The sequence below is a fragment of the Staurois parvus genome, unplaced genomic scaffold, assembly GCF_062004578.1.
Source record: "Staurois parvus isolate SC_StPar_1 unplaced genomic scaffold, SC_StPar_1.0 ptg002291l, whole genome shotgun sequence".
NCBI classification, from domain to species: domain Eukaryota; kingdom Metazoa; phylum Chordata; class Amphibia; order Anura; family Ranidae; genus Staurois; species Staurois parvus.
In genome coordinates, this window is record NW_028320087.1 from 1 (window position 1) to 24,592 (window position 24,592).

At 46.6% G+C, this 24,592-nt stretch overlaps 1 protein-coding gene across 1 annotated transcript; it reads right to left on the bottom strand.

The window, feature by feature from the left end:
* Window positions 1-2,007: 2,007 nt before the first annotated feature.
* LOC149431330 (lymphocyte antigen 6E-like) lies at window positions 2,008-13,855 on the bottom strand. The gene is made up of 3 exons (XM_089665658.1): window positions 13,700-13,855; window positions 4,873-4,986; window positions 2,008-2,260 (listed from the first exon to the last, which is right to left on the bottom strand). The coding sequence occupies exons 1-3, from the start codon at window positions 13,749-13,751 to the stop codon at window positions 2,064-2,066; spliced, it is 363 nt and encodes a 120-aa protein (XP_089521784.1). The 5' UTR covers window positions 13,752-13,855; the 3' UTR covers window positions 2,008-2,063.
* Window positions 13,856-24,592: the final 10,737 nt, after the last annotated feature.

Below are 24,592 nucleotides of genomic sequence, written 5' to 3' on the forward strand. Positions count from 1 at the left end.
TTCACCCAGAAAATTGTTGCAACGAGAAATGTTTCAGCATTCTCATGTTTGTATTGGTGACACAAAAAGCCAAATCTGAGACATTCCACGCAAAACCCCAAAAATGGATCGGACAAAATTATTGGCACCTTCTGAAAATGGTAAGAAATAATTGCATTCCAGGTTTGTGACACTCTTGTCATGAAACTTCCCTGTATCCATGACCGGGTGATGGCAATATAGAGATCACACTCACAACCGGGGACAATAGTGAAAAATGGCCTCCATCTTTCTCTTGGATGTCTCTGTGTGCCACATGGAACATGGAGAAGAAAAAGGGCAGGAAAGAATTGTCTGAGAATTTGAGAACAAAAATTGTGGAAAAGCATGGACAATCCCAAGGTTACAAGTTCACCTCCAGAGATGTTCATGTGTCCACTGTCCACAACATCGTCAAGAAGTTAACAGCCCATGGCAGTGTAGCTAATCTCCCTGGACGTGGATGAAAGAAAGAAAAAAAAAAATTGATCAAAGATTGCAATGAAGGATTGTTGAAATGGTGGCTAAAGAAGAAAAAATCCCAGCTGACCTTCGGGCACAGGGTACAACTGTGTCCGCTCACGCTATATGTCGCCATCTGAATGAACAGGGACGCTATGGTAGGAGACCCAGGAGGACCCCACTGCTGACACAGAAATATGGGAGGAGACCCAGGAGGACCCCACTGCTGGCACAGAAATATGGGAGGAGACCGAGGAGGACCCCACTGCTGACGCAGAAATATGGGAGGAGACCCAGGAGGACCCCACTGCTGGCACAGAAATATGGGAGGAGACCCAGGAGGACCCCACCGCTGGCACAGAAATATGGGAGGAGACCAGGAGGACCCCACTGCTGACAGATATATGGGAGGAGACCAGGAGGACCCCACTGCTGACACAGAAATATGGGAGGAGAAAAGGAGGACCCCACTGCTGGCACAGAAATATGGGAGGAGACCAGGAGGACCATACTGCTGGCACAGAAATATGGGAGGAGACCCAGGAGGACCCCACTGCTGGCACAGAAATATGGGAGGAGAGCCAGGAGGACCCCACTGCTGACACAGAAATATGGGAGGAGACCCAGGAGGACCCCACTGCTGACACAGAAATATGGGAATATGGGAGGAGACCCAGGAAGACCCCAGTGTTGACACAGAAATATGGGAGGAGACCCAGGAGGACCCCACTGCTGACACAAACATTAGAAGCCAGATTGGAGTTTGCCAAAACGTATCTGAGGAAGCCAAAAATCCTTTTGGCAGAATGTGCTGGGGACAGACGAAAAACAAATGGCAGCTTTTTGGTAAAGCCCATCATTCTACTGTATTCAGAAAAAGCAATGAGGCCTTTAAAGAAAAGAATCCAGTCCCTCCAGTAACACATGGTGGGGGGGGGGGGGGTTACACTCCCTCCAGTCACACATGGTGGGGGGTCACTGATGGTTTGGGGTTGCTTTGCTGCTTCAGGCACTGGATGTCTTGACCGTGTGCATGGCATTATGAAATCTGAAGGCTACCACGTAATTCTTGGGTGCAATGTAGGGCCCGGTGTCAGAAAGTTGGGTCTCCAATGTCAGAGTTTGGAAGCCAGATTGGAGTTTGCCAAAACGTACCTGAGGAAGCTAAAATCCTTTTGGGAGAATGTCTGGGACAAGTTAAAAAAATAAATAGGTCAGGGGGGCAGAGCATGCAAGGTCAACAGGGCAGTGTACAGGGGGGCCAGCAGTTTATAGGGGAGAGTACAGAGGTCATTCGTTTGTAGGGCAGTTTACAGCGGGTTATCAATCATATGCCAACCATAAAAGTGTTCTGTGAACCTAAATTGGCCAATATTCAATGGGGGGGGGGGGGGCACTATAGAAACATACTGTAACTACAAAATGGTCTAAAGCACACAGACTACTGGGTAGAGAGTGCCTTACCATGTCACCTCCCATCTTCACCATGAAAAAAAATTCCTTCCAAAAAAGTCACAACTTCACCAATATGATAAAAACCAATTTATTGAATAAAACCAGTTTGTATAATAGACACACAAGTTCTACATCGATTGCCCTACAAGGGCCCCTAGGAACCCCAGGCCCACAGCAAGGATGGTGAATGTGGACTTTATACTCGAGGCCCCGCTGACGTTGCACAAATCGGTGGAGCAGCAGGAAGTATGGCCGGTCACAATGAAGTTGAAGCTGAAGGCCTGGCAACTGGATGTGCAGTTCTTGGTGATGACGTTGTAGCCAGCTGAAAGAAGAGGGGGGGGGGGGGGGGGGGAAAGGGAAATAAAAACAAAGTCAGACGTGGTCACTAGAAAAATCTATTTTATCAGGATCCAAGAACAAGCCAGTAAAGACAAAGTCAACTCCACCTTTTCATTCTTGTTCCTGGTCAATGGCTCTCCAGGAAATGGAGCCAACAATGGCAGTTCCTATTCCATGACACCGTTTACCCAGAGAATTCCGGGTATTCTGATAAGGCAACCCAGGAATCGCTGCTCTCTTGGCCCGAGTCAGGGGGGAGGGGAGGTTTTTCACGTCTACGAGCCCCTTTAGCGGTTTGTAGCCAATAGAGCATGGAGTCAATTGAAGTAATAGAACAGCAAGAATCTAGGCCAGGGGTGGGCAACTGTGGCCCTCCAGCTGTTGGTGAACTACAAGTCCCATCATGCCTTCGGGAGTCATGCTTGTAACTGTCAGTTTTGCAATGCCTCATGGGACTTAGTTCTACAACAGCTGGAGGACCACAGTTGCCCACCCCTGATCTAGGCCAAACCCTGGCCCTCCCAACTACTGGCTGCATCCATCAAGTAGAAGATGCCCATTATGGAATACTTCCAGTCAGCCTGAAAAGTATCACTGACAGTAATCCGTAATTGTTCCTGAATATAAAAAAAATGAAGACATGAATCCTTTTTATAAGGAGCGCATATTCAAGCCTCCAAACCTCCTGAGGTCCTTTCACAGCATTCTTGGCTCCATCTCTTCTCTAAAGTGCCCCCATAGCAAGCCACTTCTTATGGACAGGGCCGTGGAAAAGGGGGTACCATCAGTCCTCCTGTATGGGGCCCAGGCAGCTGGGGGAACCAGATGTGGGCAGGGAGGGTGATCGGCCAGGTGTGGGGGCAAATACCGGAACCAGAGGCATCCCTAGGGTTGGTGTCACCCGGTGCGATAACACTTGGTGACACCCCCTCCGACGGTCCCTGCAGACTGGATCGGATCTGCGGATTGAGCATAATGGAGCGGACTCTGATCCATCATGCTCCCCAATCCGCAGATCCAATCCATCCTGCCGGAATCATTGGCTCTCTTTACAACTTACCTTTTCGTGGAGCGGGTCCGGTGTCACCCCGTATAGGTTGCATGCCAACCATCCCCGCAGGATGGTTCGGATCTGCGGATTGAGCATAATGGACCAGAGTTCAATCCATTATGCTCCCCAATCCACAGATCCCATCCATCCTGTGGGGATCGTCGGCATGCAACCTATACGGGGTGACACCGGACCCACTCCACGAAAAGGTAAGTTGTAAAAAAAAAAAAAAAAAGACGATCCCGGCAGGATGGATGGGATCTGTGGATTGGGGAGCATAATGGATTGGACTCTGGTCCATTATGCTCAATCCGCAGATCCGAACCATCCTGCGGGGATCGTTGGCTTGCTTTACAACTTACCTTTCCGTGGAGCGGTTCCGGTGTCACCTGGTGCATGTCAAGGCACCTGCCTTGGGACGCCCCTGACCGGAACTAATCCCCTGTTGGGCTCTCTTCTGCAGCAGATAAAAGCTGCCTTCTCTCCCTTTCAACTGCAGCCATACAGGGATCAGTTTCAGTAATTGCACCCCCCCTCCTCCATTTTCACCTGCTGCCCAGGCCCCCCTGTGTGCCCCCCGCAGTGCTGACGGCTTCACCCCCTTTCCTTCCCCAGCAGCTGTCACCCCAATAGGATCCTTCAGGATGGAGAGCGGGGGAAAGGTCTGGTAAATATTTCACATTTACCAGACCCTTTCTTTCCTGAATGAACACGAGTGATCAATACTGATCACTCAGTGCGTTCATTCAAAACAGATGCATAGTTAATGAGTGATCAATACCGACCACTCACTGTGTTCATTCAAAACTGAAACACAGTAAATGAGTGATCAATACCGCTCACTGTGTTCATTCAAAACTGAAGCATAGTAAACTAGTAGTACTTTTTTTTTTTTTTGGGGGGGGGGGCCCCATTAGGTTGGCTGTATTGTTTATAACAGCAACCCTGGCTATGGGTCACATGTGTGGGCTCAACCCTGAGCTGGGCTGTGTGCATCCTTAGACACACTCAACCCCATTCCCTCCTTACCGGATTTGATTGAAAGCAGCCAGAGCCAATGGATCCTGCTGCTCTCGGCCAATCTTGTAAGAGCACGGTGAGGGGAGAGAGAAGCCCAACTGGATTGATACAGCCTCAGGTAAGTGCTTCGGGGCCCCTAGTACTGGAGGTTTTTTTTACATTAATGCAAAAAAAATGCATTAAGAAAAAAAACAAAAAAAGCCACCCACCCCCCCCCCCCCCCACACACACACACACCCCTTCAGTTAACTTGGCAGCAACTATGGCTAACCCTCCTTTTAAAGGGCATCTGATTTTAGTCTGTTCCAATAAACGCTCTAGTTAAAAGATATTTTTTTTTAAAAAAGTACATTTGAACCATTGCAATGATTCTCAGCATCTGGCAGGTTTGTTTATAAACAAAGCCACCCCGTGCACCATGACTGGTCATTATGGAGGCGACACGATTAGAAACCGTGACGAAAATTGATGTAGACCCGTGGCTGGCAGGGCCCACGCCACCACATCGGCCATAAACTTCTTACCGATTCCAGCGACTGTGGTCATACAGAAGGTCTCGTTGGCAGCGCAGTTTGCAGGGGTCGTGCAGTTGGTGTTGCTAACCTCTGATTCACAGGTGTAGCATTTCAGTGAAGAGGCTGAAAGAAAAAAAACGAATTATTTCAATTTATATATCTGCCAAATTTTGGATGCAACAATGGCTACATCCAGGGGCGGACTGACCATTCGAGCACTGCCCGAGGTCAGTAGGGGGCTCCATGAGATGCCCCTGGTACCTTTGTCATAGGAGTTTTGGGTGTGGGCGAGGACACAGGGGCCCCATGATCCCCTATTGCCCGGGGGCCCCATGAGTTGTCAGTCCGCCCCTGACTACATCCCATTCAGTCATTGGAAGGTCTCCCCATTCTACATCCAGAACAGCTGTGCCAGAGACTGTTGGGCCAAGCTGGATCACTGCCTGTCCGAGGACATCCCAACAATACCCCCCCCCCCCCAGGCATCACCCCCATCCCCTGCAACTGTTACAGAACATTTTCATTTTCCTGGTCTTTGTAGCCAAGAATAGAATAAATGGTGGCCATATCTACCGATGGAACAAGTGTGGTTGATCACCATACAGAGATAGAGTCACCTCTTTGTCTGAAGCCTATAGGCAGGAGTCTACTGTGCCCAATGGATGGCAAGTGGATCCCATATATATGTCCATCTTTTAATTGTGTTGCTTCTAACGTCAGGAGAAATGTAGGAACCAAAATGGACGTGCTCCTCTCTGCCAATCCCTTCATATCAACATATAAAATTCAACATACTAACCACAGCTTACAAAGCCATCTGCAACACTGCCCCTAGCTACATCGCCAACCTCATCCGCAGATATTGCCCAATTGGCCTGCTCCGCTCCTCCCAAAGACATATTGCTCTCTAGCGCCCTCGTCACCTCCTCCCACACTCACCTCCAGAGCCTCTCCCATCCTATGGAACTCCCTACCCCAGTATGTCCTTTCAGCCCCCACCCTGTCTGCCTGTAGGCGATCTTTGAAAACTCACTTATTCAAAAAGGAAGCCTACCCCACCTCCACCCATGAACTGTACTTGAATCACCTCCATCAACTCATCCCTTGCAGCTATCACTTTTTGAACCACCTCCCTCTTCCTTTAGACCAGCGGTTCTCAACCTGTGGGTTGCGACCCCTTTGGGGGTCGAACGACCCTGTCACAGGGGTCGCCTAAGACAATCGGAAAACACATATTTCCGATGGTCTTAGGAACCGAGACACCGCTCCTCTATCTATCTCCAGGTGTGGGCGGGATGACATGCCGCCCCTGTCATCTGGACACACCCCCGGGATCAATCCTCACCAGTGATTGGCCGCCGGAACTGTAGCTCAGGGGAGGCACACAGGCGGCCAAATAACCAGCGAGGAGGTGGAGCTTGGAGAGGAGGAGCCGAGCGGCACCGCGAAGATCAAGCGAGTGAAGAAGAGGAGAGTGGCCGGAGAAGGAAGACAGCTGACCGGTAAAGTGTCTGTACCATGGGAGAGGGAGGGAGCGAGCGAGCCCAGGCTGGAGCAGGGGTCAGCAAGGTAAGTATCATTGGTGTCAGTGGGAGGAATAGTGCCCAATCATTGGTGTCATTAATACCAATGATGGGGCACTATTCCTCCCACTGACACCAACGATGGGGCACTATTCCTCCCCCCACTGACACCAACGATGAGGCACGATTCCTCCCCCAAATGACACCAACGATGGGGACTATTCCTCCCCCAAATGACACCAACGATGGGGCACTATTCCTCCCCCAAATGACACCAACGATGGGGCACTATTCCTCCCCCAAATGACACCAACGATGGGGCACTATTCCTCCCCCAAATGACACCAACGATGGGGCACTATTCCTCCCCCAAATGACACCAACGATGGGGCACTATTCCTCCCCCAAATGACACCAACGATGGGGCACTATTCCTCCCCCAAATGACACCAACGATGGGGCACTATTCCCCCCCCAAATGACACCAACGATGGGGCACTATTCCCCCCCCCAAATGACACCAACGATGGGGCACTATTCCCCCCCCCAAATGACACCAACGATGGGGCACTATTCCCCCCCCCAAATGACACCAACGATGGGGCACTATTCCCCCCCCCAAATGACACCAACGATGGGGCACTATTCCTCCCCCAAATGACACCAACGATGGGGCACTATTCCTCCCCCAAATGACACAAACGATGGGGCACTATTCCTCCCCCAAATGACACCAACGATGGGGCACTATTCCCCCCCCAAATGACACCAACGATGGGGCACTATTCCCCCCCAAATGACACCAACGATGGGGCACTATTCCCCCCCCCAAATGACACCAACGATGGGGCACTATTCCTCCCACTGACACCAACGATGGGGCACTATTCCTCCCACTGACACCAATGATGGGGCACTATTCCTCCCACTGATACCAATGATGGGGCACTATTCCTCCCACTGACACCAACGATGGGGCACTATTCCTCCCACTGACACCAACGATGGGGCACTATTCCTCCCACTGATACCAATGATGGGGCACTATTCCTCCCACTGATACCAATGATGGGGCACTATTCCTCCCACTGATACCAATGATGGGGCACTATTCCTCCCACTGCAAAATTACAGTTATGAAGTAGCAACGAAAATAATTTTATGGTTGGGGGTCACCACATCATGAGGAACTGTATTAAAGGGTCACGGCATTAGGAAGGTTGAGAACCACTGCTTTAGACCGTAAGCTCCAGGAGCCGGGCCCTCATTCCTTCTGTACTGGAATGTATTGTAATTGTACTGTCTTCCCTTCATATTGTAAAGTGCTGCGCAAACTGTTGGCTCTATAAAAATCCTGAATAGTAAACTTTTAAACAAATGAAGGTTTCAAAAAAAAAAAAAAAAAATGCTTCTGTCCACAGATTGCAATGTGTACTTGGGGAAGCCATGTTGGATTATATAATCAGGCTTCACTTCCTGCTTTGCAGTGCAACAGTGGTTGTATTTTACTTCTCACAAGGGTAAGTGACAAAAAAAATTCACTCCCGGTGGAGCAGATATTTCCACCGTGTAGCAATCAGGTTATTTCCATAAACATGAGCTTCCTCTGGTAGGGGTCTACAAACCAGACACCAATAAAAACTCGGAGGCTCCAATGCTTCCTTGTATAGCCAAAGCCGATTACATTAAGGCTGGAGCCAGGTGATGGGTTAACATTTTCTACTATACTTTGGGCCAAATACCTGTTCCACCAGTTACCTGAAGGATCTCCAGCCAAACCCCACTTGTTGAGGGAAACAAAACTTTTTGGGCAGATGTCCACCCATTTCCACCCTTTTCCTGTCCTATAAAAGGGAACCAAACCAGTTGGGATACAGACGGCATGAGACACACCAAGGAGGTTCTAACCCTGGGGGAAACAGTTTTTTGTTTGGCACCCAACGGACATAACATTTAATGGTATATGTAACAAAACAAAAAGGAAGCAAATAGGAGAAGTTCACTCAACCACTTGAAGATATTTAGTAGCTCAGCTCTACTACCAAGATTACTAGAAATAGTTTATGGCAGAAGCTACACAACTAGCATGCCTATAACAAGAGGAACGAGGTGCAAACACATAGTCAGCCTCTCAACCTTGTTGGCACAGAGGAACCCTTGAATTAACTTTCCGGTCTCAGGGAACCCCTGCTAAAAATGACTAGATCTACAACTCTCAGTACATTAGTCGGAAGAACGCACCTTACCCTGGTGGTCACGGAGAAGAAATAGCTAAAAAGATCCAATGGGGAATCAGCGGGAACTTATCCAAGAGGCAGAAATTTCTAATTGCTGAAGAAACCCCTAGCAACCTTTGGAGGAACCCTAGGACTTCATGGACCCCTTGTTGAGAAACGCTGCACTACATGCATGCTACATGTGTAGCAAACCCATAGGGAGCCATTTTTTGAGCTACAAGTTGTTGTTCCTAGTGGTTGAAGCCAACCATATACAGTCCAAGATTGCAGGCTGTGGGTGACATTGTCAGCACCATCCAGCTCAATAAAAAAATCATAAAATTATATTTGATGGAGCCAGATGTGACACTGTTCAAGGGGCCACAGGACTCATGGTTTCTTGAATACAAAAACCTACATTGTAGATTCCTCCAACCACATGGTCTAGCATACAGTAGATGGAGGAATCCCACTGTGGATGGCTAGCTTAAAATCTAGCTATACACTAGCAGAAAATTTCAAATGGCATTCTAAGTCATTGATGGAGCAGAGGCGGACTGACCATTTGGAAACTCGGGCACTGCCCGAGGGCCCGGGGTCAGTAGGGGACCCCATGAGATGCCCCTGGTACCTTTTTCTTAGGCTTTTTTGAGTTTGGGCAAGGACACAGGGGCCCCCATGATCCCCTATTGCCCAGGGGCCCCATGAGTTGTCAGTCTGCCCCTGTGATGGAGTCAAACTGATATTTTTGACCATGGTGGAGAAAAAAAAAAAAAAAAAATCTCAAATGAATTTCAAAGGGCCCTTTCACACCGGTGGACCGATCAGGTTATTTATTTATTAATTACGCACACATTAGTTATAGTGTATTGTCGTTTAAAACGCATTCACACCTGAGCAATGAAGAATCGCACAATTCTTGCCACAATTCCAAATTGTGCTAAAATTTGTGTTAAAATACGCAGTGCACGTTTGGGGTGCCATTCATCGTTAATGGCACCCCAACTGCAGTTAGCAGACATGCATTTTGCCGCCCATTTGACAAATACGCCATCAACGCACCAAAATGCGCATTGAAAAAACGCACAACACTCCATGCCCAACAAAAGTTCAGTTTAATGCACATTTTGATAGTTTTTAAACACACTTTAACAAAAAAAAAAAAAAAAAAAAAAAAGTTGAAATTTGTGTATTTTGGGGTTTGTAAGAAAAACACCCACACAACAAAACACACATAAATTTCAATTTGTAAAAAATAAATAAAAAATTGAAATGTATGTTTTTTTTTTTTACAAACACCAAAATACACATAAATTTCAACTTTTTTTTTTTTTTTACACGTATTTTGGCTCTTTTACCTGCATTTTTGTAGGCTTTCTGGAAACGCAAGCACAATGCATGTCATGTGTGCGGTGCCATTGTTAACCGCATGCCGCCCAGCCACTGTACATATACGGCGGCAGGGCGGCACTCACAGGCAAAACCACGTTTTAAAACGTATGTTTTGTAAACAAATAGGGGGCGCACACGAGGCGCGCCGCCGCCCTATTTGTCCTGTGGATCACCGCCGCAGATGTCAGTTGCCGGGTCACAGCCGCTCCTTAGCGGCTATGTCCCGCGATCGGCGGTAAACGGTGACAGAGAGCACAGCTGCAGTAGCTGTGCTGTCTGTCAGCTCGAGGATGAGCTGATCGAGAAAGAACAGTTTCTCTTTCTCGATCAGCCTTGTCCCGTCCAGCACACACCCCGCCCCCTAGTAAAACACTCCCCCTCACTCCTATAACCCTTCCCTGCTAAATAAAGTTAACCCCTTCCTCCCCATTGCCATTAGTACAGTGTCAGTGTTTTTTTTCTTTTGCACTGATCACTGTATTTGTGTTTTTGGGGATGTCAGTGACCCCAAGTCAGTACCCCCCAATGTCAGAATGTCCGCCGCAGTCCCGCCATAGGTCGCTGCCATAAGTCCCTGATCGCTGCCATAATTCACTGATCGCCGCCATTATTAGTATAAAAAAAACCCCTAAAAATCCCAGTATCTTTCCCGCCATTTGTATAACTTTCACGTAAACCAATTAATTTACACGTATTGGGTTTTTTTTTTTTTTTTTTTAGCGAAGACATGTCTCAGAATACATTTTGGCAGAAATTTATGACTAAATTTGATTTTTGCATTTTTTTTTTACTGGACATGTTTTATAGCAAAAAGTCCAAAATATTTTTTTTTCCTCAAAATTGTCAGCCTTTTTTTTTTTAATAGCGCAAAAAATAAAAACCGCACAGGCGATCGAATACCACAGAAAGAAAGCTCAATTTGTGGGGGGAAAAAAAGATGTAAATTTCATTTATGTACCATATTGCATGACCGTGCAATTGTCCGTTAAACTAGCGCAGAGCTGTATAGCAGAAAAATGGCGTAAATTGCAGTATCTATCCCATAGTTTGTAGTCGCTATAACTTCACACAAAGCAATCAATATACACTTATTGGGATTTTTTTTACCAAAAACATGGAGCAGAATACATTTTGGCCTAAATTTATAACCAACTTTGAGTTTACTATATATTTTTTATAACTGAAAAAAATATTGTTTTTCTTCAAAATGTTTGGCGTTTTTTTGTTTATAGCGTGAAAAATAAAAAGCGCACAGGTGATCAAATACCACCGAAAGAAAGCTCTATTTGTGTGAGAAAAAGGATGTAAATTTCGTTTGGGTGCAGCATTGCATGACCGCGCAATTATCAGTTGAATTAGTGCAGTGCCGAGTAGCCAAAAGAGGCGTGGTCATTAAGGGGGGTAAATCCTCTGGAGCTCAAGTGGTTAATGGCACCCAAAATTGGCTAGCAGGTGTGCAGTTTGCCAAAATGTGCATTACACACACCAAAAAGCATGTTAAAATAACCTGTGCCAAAACGTGTGTTTAGAAAAGTGCTAAATGCACATAAAAAAAAAAAAAAGTGTTCAAATACAGCTTGTTAAATAGTGGCAAATGCATGTAAATAATGCTAAAATGTTCAAAAAAAAAAAAAAAAAAGACAAAATACACATTTAAAAAATGTGCCAAAATAGTATCAGTGGTCAGTACTTTTTTATATATTAAACACAAAATCAGCTTTAACCAACATTTCAAAATACAATTTTTTCCATAAAGGTACCTCTTCCCTACACCACCTCAAACGATCCACACCCTCCCAACAGATTCCCCCTTTTTCATTTTCTATTTTGTTACTTTCAGTTCCTCAAGTATTCTTTCGATTTATCTTCACAACAATTCCGGACCGCATCAGTGTGACTGCTGAAGGATATATCACCCCATTCTTAGATTGTTTCACTGAAATCTCCGAATTCTGGAATAAACAAACCCACGGCTCCTTCGGTATCATCATCATCCCCAGGATCTCTTCTATGGTCTTTTTAAATGTCGGTTTGACTTTTTAAAGTCAGGTGATCTGTAATCACACAATTATCTCCAGGAGATTGCATGCAGTCCTCCTACAAAGATCTCAGAGGAAACACTTCTCTTTTCTTCTGACAACAAATGTTCTCCACTTTATAAATGGGGACAGAGGAGATTTTCCCGAGAACGGCAATGAGAAATTATCTCGGATTCGTAAACATACACCAAAGTTTTGCACCAATTTTCAAAGACATTCATCAATGTGGAATAGACTCCCTCAGGAGTTGGTTGTGACCAGCTCAGTGGATTGCTGTAGGAAAGTCCTGGATTCTTTCTTGGATACACAGAATATAACATTTATAGGGAAAGTTGATCCAGGGAATATCCGATTGCTTCTCGAGGGATCGGGGAGGAATTTTTCCCCTGCAGGAGCAGATTGGATCGTGCTTTGCTGGGTTTATTTGCCTTCCTCTGGATCTACTGTGGGTGTAGGATTATAACTTTTTTTTTTTTTTTAATGGTTGAACTGGTTGGACTTGTCTTTTTTCAGCCAGACTAACTATGTAACAGCTGATTGGCCTATGAATGACAGCTACCTCCTGGGTTTAGACTGAACCCAAGCTCATCACCACCCAGCACAGATGACAGCTGAGGACCTCCACAGTGCCTACACCCAATCCAAGAAGCAAAGTAACAATGGCTTCTCCTCTCATCCCTTTATAACTGAGATTTAAAGTACGGTGCACATGGGGGTGGGGTAGTTCATAGAATAACCATTTCCAGACCACCCACAATGCACTGCAAATGGGTGGCTAATGCAGGCAAAGCAACTTACTGGTGCATCATTGCCTGCTTTTTTTTTTTAAATGGTTGAACTGAATGGACTTGTCTTTTTTTCAGCCAGACTAATTATGTACCTATGTAAGCTGAACGTGCGGAGGATTGTCATCCAAAACTCTCTTTCAAAATGTATAATTCAGGATTCCTCAACCAGTGCGCCCTGGAACTCTAGGATTCCGCCAGAGGTTGCTAGGGGTTCCTTGAGCAATTTCTGCTTCTCAGGTTCCCACTGACACCATTGATCTAGTTATCGATCTGTAAGGGGGTAATTCTCCCCAATGACCACAAGTGTAAGGAACATTCTTCCCACTGACCTATCACATTAATGCAGCATTTCCTCAACCTTTTTACCCCTGAGGAACCCTTGAAATAATTTTCAGGTCTCAAGGAACCCCGCTACAACCAATTCCTGTATATGGCGTTCAGTGAAAAAAAAAAAGTGTCCCTTGTATTGGTGGGCAGTGGAAACCTTTACCATGGTGGTCAGAACATAATCCCTACGGACAGGTAAAAAGATCATTGGATGTAACTGGCTCGATCAAGTGGAGACGATGCAGGCACCATCAGATGGGAGGCCATCCAACCACGGCACCAGGAACCCCTAGAAAACTCTGGAGGAACCCTAGTTGGCAAATGGCTGCAGTAATGGAACATTAGTTGTAGATAGAATATAGACAGTCTAAACACCTAGAACACCCAAAACGATCCCCATAAAGCCAGCAGGCTCCATCTATAACGGACATATCACTTTCAGTGGTCTGACCATTTAGCAAAAGCTCAAACTTCATTTTTAAAAAAACGACTCCTAAACAATCCTGTATTAGAGATGCCACAATGATAAAGAAGACATTGACTGGACATACCTGAAGCAATGCAGAGAGCAATGAGGAGAAGCACACTTGTATAGCCTGCCATTGTGCTCTAGAAAGGAGAGTGTGTGTTATGGATTCTCCAGCATGCTCCCTCCTTATATATGTTCATCAGTGACCGATGAGCTCCAGATTCCTGGAAGCCGCCCCCAGGTGTGTCCGCAATCCTCAGACGTGGAATGCAAATAATGGTCTTTGTTACGGGGCACTGAGGAAAGATTCTGCTGGACAGGTTCCTGTATAAACAAAAACTAAAGATGCCCCCAGGTGTAGAGAGGAATCCAGGAGTTGGGGGAGGGGGCATTATGGGTCCATATCACACCCATCCCCACCATCCTGCACACACATGTTTGAAATACACCCATTCGTATCTTGTTTAGACCTACAATTGTGAGACATTTTTGAAGGACCAAGGATGTGGTGTTTCCATTCTACATTGGGTTTTCAGGAGCCATGATTCCTTATTGTTGCTTTTGGTAGCCATTGAATGGGTGCAGGAGATATAAAGGTGGGTCACTCACATCAGGGGCCCATAGATCTCTGTTCTGCCAAATTCACAAATACCTAAAACTTCTTTTTTTAACAAAGTAGCGAGAATCTTTCTCATCTAAGCGAGGATGACGTCCAGATCCTACTGGGGATATATAGCAGGTCACTCACATGAGGGGCCCATGGACCTCTGCGTTGTGTTATGCGTACCGTCACCCTTCTTCTCTACTTATTCTTCTTTTCCCTCTCTACCAAATTCACAAATACCTAGAATTTCTTTTTTAATGAAGTAGCCAGAGCCTCTCTCGAGGCAAGAATGACGTCCAGATCCTACTGGGATACCACCTCACGCATCCCAGGGGGCTTTGGGGCAATCTACATCACGTTGTGCGTGAGCCATCAGGGTAACCAGGGGCGTATTCACCACAAGGCAATTGCCTAGGGTGGCATTTATCAGGGGGGCACACTGTAAAAAGGAACTGAAGAAGGGATACACACAGCATGGGGATCAGGTGGGATCCGAGAGAGGCTGTGGGCTGTTTGACGGTATATGCAGAGCCCGACTCTCATTCTCGAGGACATCCAGAGCTGTGAAGGTGAGTTTCTTTCTATCTCTCGCCAGGTGGGGAAGACGGTGTATGGGGGGGCAACGGTAGTGGAAGGCTTTCTTAGGTTGGGGGGGGGTCAGGGGTGTTGTTGATCAATGTCTCAGGCTCTCTCCTCCATGGGGGTGGGAGGGTGGTTCTCTCCATAGGGGGGAGGAGGAGGAAGATTGAGTTGCTGCCATGTGATTGGCTGGTTAGCAAGTTGTGTCACCAAGCAGTTAAACAGGTGGACCTAATAAAGTGACCAGTGAACGGTGTAAGTTCCAGTGCAGTGCAATGGCTAGGCCTTGTGGCCTGGTAGCAAAAATCGCCCGGTCTCGGACAAAAGGCCAAGCCCATGAGGCATAATGCAGAAAAAAAGCAATGATATCATGGCCAAGTGGGGTCCCAAACCCATGGTGGTACTTTAAGAACCCCCAGGGTACCCACTCCCAGGGTGCTTAGTACCACAGGCTCTCTGCCCTCCCAGCCCACGACCATGGCTAGGCCTTGTGGCCTGGTAATAAAAATTACCCGGTCTCGAGCAAAAGGCCTAGCCCATGAAGCATAATGGAGAAAAAAAGCAATGATATTATTACCAAGCGGGGTCCCAAACCCATGGTGGTAATATGAGAACCCCCAGGGTGCCACTCCCATGGTGCTTGGTACCACAGGCTCTCTGCTCTTCCAGCCCACGACTATGGCTAGTCCTTGTGGCCTGGTAACAAAAATTGCCCAGTCTCGGCCAAAAGGCCTAGCCCATGAGGCATAATGGAGAAAAAAAGCAATGATATCATGGCCAAGCGTGGTCCCAAACCCATGGTGGTAATATGAAAACCCCCAGGGCGCCCACTCCCTGGGTGCTTGGTAATACAGGTTCTTTGCCCTCCCAGCCCATGACCGTGGCCTGGTAACAAAAATTGCCCAGTCTTGGCCAAAAGGCCTAGCCCATGAGGCATAATGGAGAAAAAAAGCAATGTTATCATGGCCAAGCAGGGTCCCAAACCCATGGTGGTAATATGAGAACCCCCAGGGTGCCACTCCCAGGGGTGCTGGGTACCACAGGCTCTCAGCCCACGACCAGACCAGGCAGCCCCGTTCAGATCAGGAGGCAACTGGACCTATCTTATGTACAAAATGTTCTATTAGTGAGCTCCCTTAATACGGCATCCTGTTGAGTCTGTAGACAGGCTTTAGGAGTGGCTGTAATATGCAGACAGACAGACAATGCGCAATAAGGAGAGTTGGAGCCGTCTACTCTTCAGTAAGATTGTGATCTGTGTAAAGCCTCCCTGGAGTAATGCGAAGTATTCAATGACCTCCACCTTTCCATACCTGTGACCTGAAAAAGGAGACAGAATGTAACAAAGAAATACAAACGCAAATGGGATCCCCTGCAAATATAAATTGAATTAGTATATAGGTAATATGCCGACTCACCCAACCTGAAGGGCAGTGTCCTCAGGACCAAGACACGCAGTAAAAATTGGAACCCAGGAGTAGAGAAGTCACTGGAAAAGAAGTAATATGGCAATGTGGTCATGATATTATTGTGCCGGGTGGAGGACATTGTCAGTTTTTGTACTTCTCATGTCATTTTCAATAAAAATTGTGTTTTACGCTGCAGTTTTGTTCCCGAGGACTTCTTTTCCAGTGAGTTCTCTACTCATGGGTTCCAATTTTTACCAAAAGGAGCCAGAAGCCCGATTCCGATTATCACTCCGATTTCCCGGACTGATTTATATACTGTTTGTAACTTATCTATAATCTCAACCATTTTCAATGATAGAAATATGCAGGCTACAATGGCTGACCTTCAACTGAAAATGCCAACTGCCTGGCCGTAGGCAAGCAGATGTCTCTTTAAAAATGAGAGTAGAGAATATTTGCCTTCAATTTTCCTCCTTCATTATTAGGGACTATGGGGATGCACATCACAAATGAGCAGTAATTCTCACCAACACCCTCCAAAACCTTGTGGAAAGTCTTCCCAGAAGAGTGGAGTCCATGGTTTTAGAATGGGATATCCAACCAACTCAGAGCCCTGGTCTCAAGCCTACTATACACATTTGGGATGAATTAGAAGGTCTTCTCCTCCACCATCAGTACCTGACCTCACAAATGAGCACCAATTCCCACCAACACCCTCCAAAACCTTGTGGAAAGTCTTCCCAGAAGAGTGGAGTCCATGGTTTTGGAATGAGATATCAAACCAGCTCAGAGCCCGGGCCTCAAGCCTACTATACACATTTGGGATGAATTAGAAGGTCTTCTCCTCAACCATCAGTATATGACCTCAAAAATGAGCACCAATTCCCACCAATGCCCTCCAAAACCTTGTGGAAAGTCTTCCCAGAAAAGTGGAGTCCATGGTTTTGGAATGGGATATCCAACCAACTCAGAGCCCTGGTCTCAAGCCTACTATACACATTTGGGATGAATTAGAAGGTCTTCTCCTCCACCATCAGTACCTGACTTCACAAATGAGCACCAATTCCCACCAACATCCTCCAAAACCTTGTGGAAAATCTTCCCAGAAGAGTGGAGTCCATGGTTTTGGAATGGGATATCCAACCAGCTCAGAGCCCGGGCCTCAAGCCTACTATACACATTTGGGATGAATTAGAAGGTCTTCTCATCCACCATCAGTACCTGACCTCACAAATGAGCACCAATTCCTACCAACACCCTCCAAATGCTTGTGAAAAGCCACTGAATTTCACTGCTATAAGCAAGCATTGTACTGAATAAAATCGAAAGTTTGTTTTGTTGTGATTCGCTGTGATTGGCAACAGCTAATCACATAGTACAGATGGGCTGTGATTGGCCCTGTCTGTACCATGTGACCATGTAACAAACGCTGTATATGTTTTTGCTCATTGTGAGTGCGGTTTGAAGGGTGGTTGTTTATATTAATAAATGTGTTGGATGGTATTGCACTATGGCGAGTATTCTTTCTGTTCACGTGTGCTAATTGGATATGAGAGGATCTTCTTACATTGGAGTCTGTTTGGTGGAATGCTGGATATATACTGATATGCTGGTTTATCACCAGCACATGGTGAGTGTGCAATTTGATGGGGTGTTCTGTGCTCTGGATATCACATTTTGATGGAGGATCTCATTACTTCATTTATTGAGGATCATTGATACAGTCATGGCCGAAATTGTTGGCACCCTTGATATTTTTCCTGAAAATCAAGTATTTCACACAAAAAAGGTATTGCATTAACACATGTTTTGCTATACACATGTTTATTCCCTTTGTATGTATTGGAACAAATATAAAACAGAGGCAGAAAAGCAAATATGACATAATGTCACACAAAACCCCAAAAATGGGCTGGACAAAAGTATTGGCACCCTTAACTTAATATTTGGTTGCACACCCTTTGGAAAACATAACTGAAATCAGTCGCTTCCTATAACCATCAATAAGCTTCTGACACCTCTCACCCGGAATTTTGGACCACTCTTCCTTTGCAAACAGCTCCAGGTCTCTCTTATTGGAAGGACACCTTTTCCCAACAGCAATTTTAAGATCTCTCCACAGGTGTTCAATGGGATTTAGATCTGGGCTCATTGCTGGCCACTTCAGAACTCTCCAGCGCTTCTTTGCCATCCATTTCTGAGTGCTTTTTGACGTATGTTTGGGGTCATTGTCCTGCTGGAAGACCCAGGATCTTGGACGCAAACCCAGCTTTCTGACACTGGGCCCTACAGTGCGACCCAAAATCCTTTGGTAATCCTCAGATTTCATGATGCCTTGCACACAGTCAAGGCACCCAGTGCCAGAGGCAGCAAAACAACCCCAAAACATCATTGAACCTCCACCATATTTTACCGTAGGTACTGTGTTTTGTTCTTTGTAGGCCTCATTCCGTTTTCGGTAAACAGTAGAATGATGTGCTTTACCGAAAAGCTCTATCTTGGTCTCATCTGTCCACAAGACGTTTTCCCAGAAGGCTTTTGGCTTACTCAAGTACATTTTGGCAAACTGTAGTCTTGCTTTTTTATGTCTCTGTGTCAGCAGTGGGGTCCTCCTGGGTCTCCTGCCATAGCGTTTCATTTCATTTAAATGTCGACGGATAGTTCGCGCTGACACTGATGCTCCCTGAGCCTGCAGGACAGCTTGAATGTCTTTGGAACATGTTTGGGGCTGCTTATCCACCATCCGGACTATTCTGCGTTGCAATCTTTCATCAATTTTCCTCATCCGTCCACGACCAGGGAGATTAGCTACAGTGCCATGGGTTGCAAACTTCTTGATAATGTTGCGCACTGTGGACAAAGGCAAATCTAGTTCTCTGGAGATGGACTTGTAACCTTGAGATTGTTGATATTTTGCCACAATTTTGGTTCTCAGGTCCTCAGACAGTTCTCGTCTCCTCTTTCTGTTGTCCATGCTTAGTGTGGCACAGACAGACACACAATGCAAAGGTTAAGTGAACGTCTCTCCTTTTTATCTGCTTTCAGGTGTGATTTCTATATTGCCCACACCTGTTACTTGCCCCAGGTGAGTTTACAGGAGCATCACATGCTTGTAACATTCTTATTTATCCGCAGTTGTGAAAGGGTGCCAATACTTTTGTCCAGCCCATTTTTGGAGGTTTGTGTGACATTATGTCGAATTTGCTTTCTTTCCTCCCTTTTTTTGTTTTGTCCCAATACACACAAAGGGAATAAACATGTGTATAGCAAAACATGTGTTAATGCAATACGTTTCGTGAGAAATACATGATTTCCTGGAGAAATATCAAGGGTGCCAACAATTTCGGCCATGACTGTATATGGACTTTTCTGAATGGACTATATGGGGACTTCCTACATTTGATTTTTCACTAATAATTTGCACATATTTGGTGGTGGATATATATATATTTATTTATTTTATTGATTTAATTTAGGATTGCGCTATTATTTGTGGTTATTTGGTTTATCACATTTATTATTATTTACAGTAATTATTAATAGCAGTACCTAATGTTTCAAACTCATTATTTAATTATATTGGCGCAATGATGTTGGTATAAGAAGACTCTGGAGTGTTATACTCATAGAGACACTTTTTTGGGTGACTAACCTTATTGTAATAATGTGCTGTAACCTCTAGCAACCAATCAGTTTGCAGTAATGATGAGCAGTAACCTCTAGCAACCAATCAGTTCGCAGTAATGATGAGTAGTAACCTCTAGCAACCAATCAGTTCGCAGTAATGATGAGCAGTAACCTCTAGCAACCAGTCAATTTGTAGTAATGATGAGCAGTAATCTCTAGCAACCAATCAGTGACCAGTAATGATGAGCAGTAATCTCTAGCAACCAGTTTGCAGTAATGATGTGCAGTAACCTCTAGCAAACAGTGAGTGCTAATGATGTGCTGTAACCTCTAAGAACCAATGGGTGAGCGGTAAGGATGTGCAGCACCCTCTTGCAAATATTCAGTAAGCAGTAATGATGTGCAGTAACCTCTAACAACCAATCAGCAAATAGAAATGATGTGTTGTACGCTCTAGCAACTGATCAGTGAGCTGAACTGCATACTGTAACCACTAGGAACCTGTCAGTGAGAGGTAATGATGTGCTGTAATTTCTGGCGACCAATCAGTTCGCAGTAATGATGTGCAGTAACCTCTAGCAACCAATCGCTGACCAGTAATGATCTGTTGTAATCTCTAGCAACCAATCAGTGAGCAATAATGATGTGCTGTAACCTCTAGCAAACAGTTTGTGGTAATGATGTGCAGTAACCTCTAAGAACCAATGGGAGAGCGGTAAGGATGTGCAGCACCCTCTAGCAAATCGGCAAGCAGTAACGATGTGCAGTAACCTCTAACAACCAATCAGCAAATAGAAATGATGTGGTGTAAGCTCTAGCAACTGATCAGTGAGCTGAAATGCATGCTGTAACCTCTAGGAACCAGTCAGTGAGCGGTAATGATGTGCTGTAACTTCTGGCAACCAATCGCTGCCTGATCTACTGCAGGAAACTGATTTTGAGTCTAGCTGCTATTTTTTGCATGTCTCAGAGTGGGGGGATGGCGGCTAGGGGGGATGCCCAAAAAAATGTTTGCCAAGGGTCCAATCAATATTAACCACCTCCCGCCCGCCATATAGTACTATGACGGGCGCAAGGTGGTTCTCTCGTTCTGGGAGGACGTCATATGTCGTCCTCCCATTCTCACTGCACATGCGCGGCTCAGGGAGCGTGCAGCACGGCGATCGGCGGTGCGCTGTGTCCCTCGGACACAGCGGATCACCGATCACGGAAAGAGCCGAAGATGTCGGCTCAGTCATGTGATCAGCTGTGTCCAATCACAGCTGATCACATGTAGACAGGGAAATGCATTTCCCCCCTCTTGAGCTGTCACGCTGACAGAGGAGAGGAGAGCCGGTAATCAGCTTTCCACAGAGGGGACATGTACACTGATGATCAGTGCAGCCCCAGCAGTGCCACCTGTCAGTGTCCATCAATGCCACCTGTCAGTGTCCATCAGTGCCTTATGCCAGTGCCCATCAGTGCCTAGTGCCACATATCAGTGCCTACCAGTGCACATCAATGCCACATATCAGTGCCCATCTGAGCTGCCTTTCAGTGTCACCCATCAGTGCCAGTCAGTGCCACCTATCAATGCCAATCAGTGCCAGTCAGTGCTGCCTAACGATGCCAGTCAGCTCCGCCTATCAGTGCCATGTATCAGTGCTGCCTTTCAGTGCCCATCAGTGATGCCTGTCAATGCCCATCAGTGTCCATTAGTGCAGCCTCATTAGTCCACATCAGTGAAGGAGAAAAATCACTTATTTACAAAATTTTATAACAAAAACTAAGAAAAAACATTTTTTTTACTAAATTTTCAGTGGTTTTTGGTTTGTTTAAGAAAAAATAAAAAACCCCGAGGTGCTTAAATACCACCAAAATAAAGCTTTGTCACAAAAAATTATAAAAATTTCATATGGATACAGTATTGCATGACCGCGCAATTGTCATTCAAAGTGTGAGAGCACTGAAAGCTGGAAATTGGCCTGCGCAGGAAGGGGGTAGAAGTGCCCGGCAGGCGGGAAGGGGGTAGAAGTGCCCGGCAGGCGGGAAGGGGGTAGAAGTGCCCGGCAGGCGGGAAGGGGGTAGAAGTGCCCGGCAGGCAGGAAGGGGGTAGAAGTGCCCGGTAGGCAGGAAGGGGGTAGAAGTGCCCGGTAGGCAGGAAGGGGGTAGAAGTGCCCGGTAGGCAGGAAGGGGGTAGAAGTGCCCGGTAGGCAGGAAGGGGGTAGAAGTGCCCGGTAGGCAGGAAGGGGGTAGAAGTGCCCGGTAGGCAGGAAGGGGGTAGAAGTGCCCGGTAGGCGAGGGGTTAAAGATGGCCCTGCTTATATGTCTATTTGTGTTATTTATATCATTAGTATTAGTACTAGGGACTGTATGTTGCCTTATGGGACCAAATCTTTGAATTTTTTTTTTTCATATCCAATGATAGGTGGGATTTGGTGTTGGATGATTTGAGGATACCAAGTGCTCTCCATCCGTCCCGAGTGCTCTCCATCCGTCCTGAGGCTTTCCATCCGTCCCGAGTGCTTTCCATTCGTCCCGAGTGCTTTCCATTCGTCCCGAGTGCTTTCCAATCGTCCCGAGTGCTCTCCAATCGTCCCGAGTGCTCTCCAATCGTCCCGAGTGCACTCCATCCGTCCCGAGTGCACTCCATCCGTCCCGAGTGCTTTCCATCCGTCCCGAGTGCTTTCCATCCGTCCCGAGTGCTCTCCATCCGTCCCGAGTGCTCTCCAATCGTCCCGAGTGCTCTCCAATCGTCCCGAGTGCACTCCATCCGTCCCGAGTGCTCTCCAATCGTCCCGAGTGCACTCCATCCGTCCCGAGTGCTCTCCATCCGTCCCGAGTGCTTTCCATCCGTCCCGAGTGCTTTCCATTCCTTCGGAGGCTTTCCATTCGTCCCGAGGCTTTCCATTCCTTCGGAGGCTTTCCATTCGTCCCGAGGCTTTCCATTCCTTCGGAGGCTTTCCATTCGTCCCGAGGCTTTCCATTCCTTCGGAGGCTTTCCATTCATCCCGAGGCTTTCCATTCGTCCCGAGGCTTTCCATTCCTTCGGAGGCTTTCCATTCGTCCCGAGGCTTTCCATTTCTTCGGAGGCTTTCCATTCGTCCCGAGGCTTTCCATTCCTTCGGAGGCTTTCCATTCGTCCCGAGGCTTTCCATTCCTTCGGAGGCTTTCCATTCGTCCCGAGGCTTTCCATTCCTTCGGAGGCTTTCCATTCGTCCCGAGGCTTTCCATTCCTTCGGAGGCTTTCCATTCGTCCCGAGGCTTTCCATTCCTTCGGAGGCTTTCCATTCGTCCCGAGGCTTTCCATTCCTTCGGAGGCTTTCCATTCGTCCCGAGGCTTTCCATTCCTTCGGAGGCTTTCCATTCGTCCCGAGGCTTTCCATTCCTTCGGAGGCTTTCCATTCGTCCCGAGGCTTTCCATTCCTTCGGAGGCTTTCCATTCGTCCCGAGGCTTTCCATTCCTCGGGAGGATTTCTATTGGTCCCCAGGCTTTCCATTCCTCTGGAGGCTTTCCATTCGTCCCCAGGCTTTCCATTCCTTCGGAGGCTTTCCATTTGTCCCCAGGCTTTCCATTCATCCTGAGGCTTTCCATTCCTTGGGAGGATTTCCATTGGTCCCCAGGCTTTCCATTCGTCCCGAGGCTTTCCATTCCTCGGGAGGATTTCCACTGGTCCTGAGGCTTTCAGATGGAGATTTAACAGCCCACAAAGGAAGCAATAAAGACGTGTTAATTGATGATAGGCTTTAAGATCTCTCCTTTCCGGAAAAGCCAGTTCTCTGTACCTGTGTGCAGCATTTCTGGGAATCATTCACAGTGGGAATGCTGTGTGCAGCCTTTGTAGGGTGGGGCAGACCTGCATGCAGTGATACTGGGAAGCATTCACCTTCCCCCACACTGGAATGGCAGGGGGAGAACACTCTCTGGTCACTGAAGAGAATTCCAACATGGCTACTGAATGGAAATGGAGATTTAATGCCATAAAAAGGCTTTAATATAGCAATGGTGGTCAATGTATGTGATAGGGGGCCACAACTGCGGCTACTGGCCACACCAAAGGGCTGTAGATACTTAGTGTATATAATGCTAAATATGATTGTCAGAGACTGCAGACATACTAGACAAGATGGTCAGAGACTGCAGACATACTAGACAAGATGGTCAGAGACTGCAGACATACTAGACAGGGTGATCAGAGACTGCAGACATAGTAGACAAGATGGTCAGAGACTGAAGACATACTAGACAAGGTGATTAGAGACTGCAGACATAGTAGACAAGATGGTCAGAGACTGCAGACATACTAGACAAGGTGGTCAGAGACTGCAGACATACTAAACAAGATGGTCAGAGACTGCAGACATACTAGAAAAGGTGATCAGAGACTGCAGACATACTAGACAAGGTGGTCAGAGACTGCAGACATACTAGACAAGGTGGTCAGAGACTGCAGACATAGCAGACAAGATGATCAGAGACTGCAGACATACTAGACAAGGTGATCAGAGACTGCAGACATACTAGACAAGGTGGTCAGAGACTGAAGACATACTAAACAAGGTGGTCAGAGACTGAAGAAATACTAGACAAGGTGATCAGAGACTGAAGACATACTAGACAAGGTGATCAGAGACTGCAGACATACTAGACAAGGTGGTCAGAGACTGAAGACATACTAGACAAGGTGATCAGAGACTGCAGACATACTAGACAAGGTGGTCAGAGACTGAAGACATACTAGACAAGGTGGTCAGAGACTGAAGACATACTAGACAA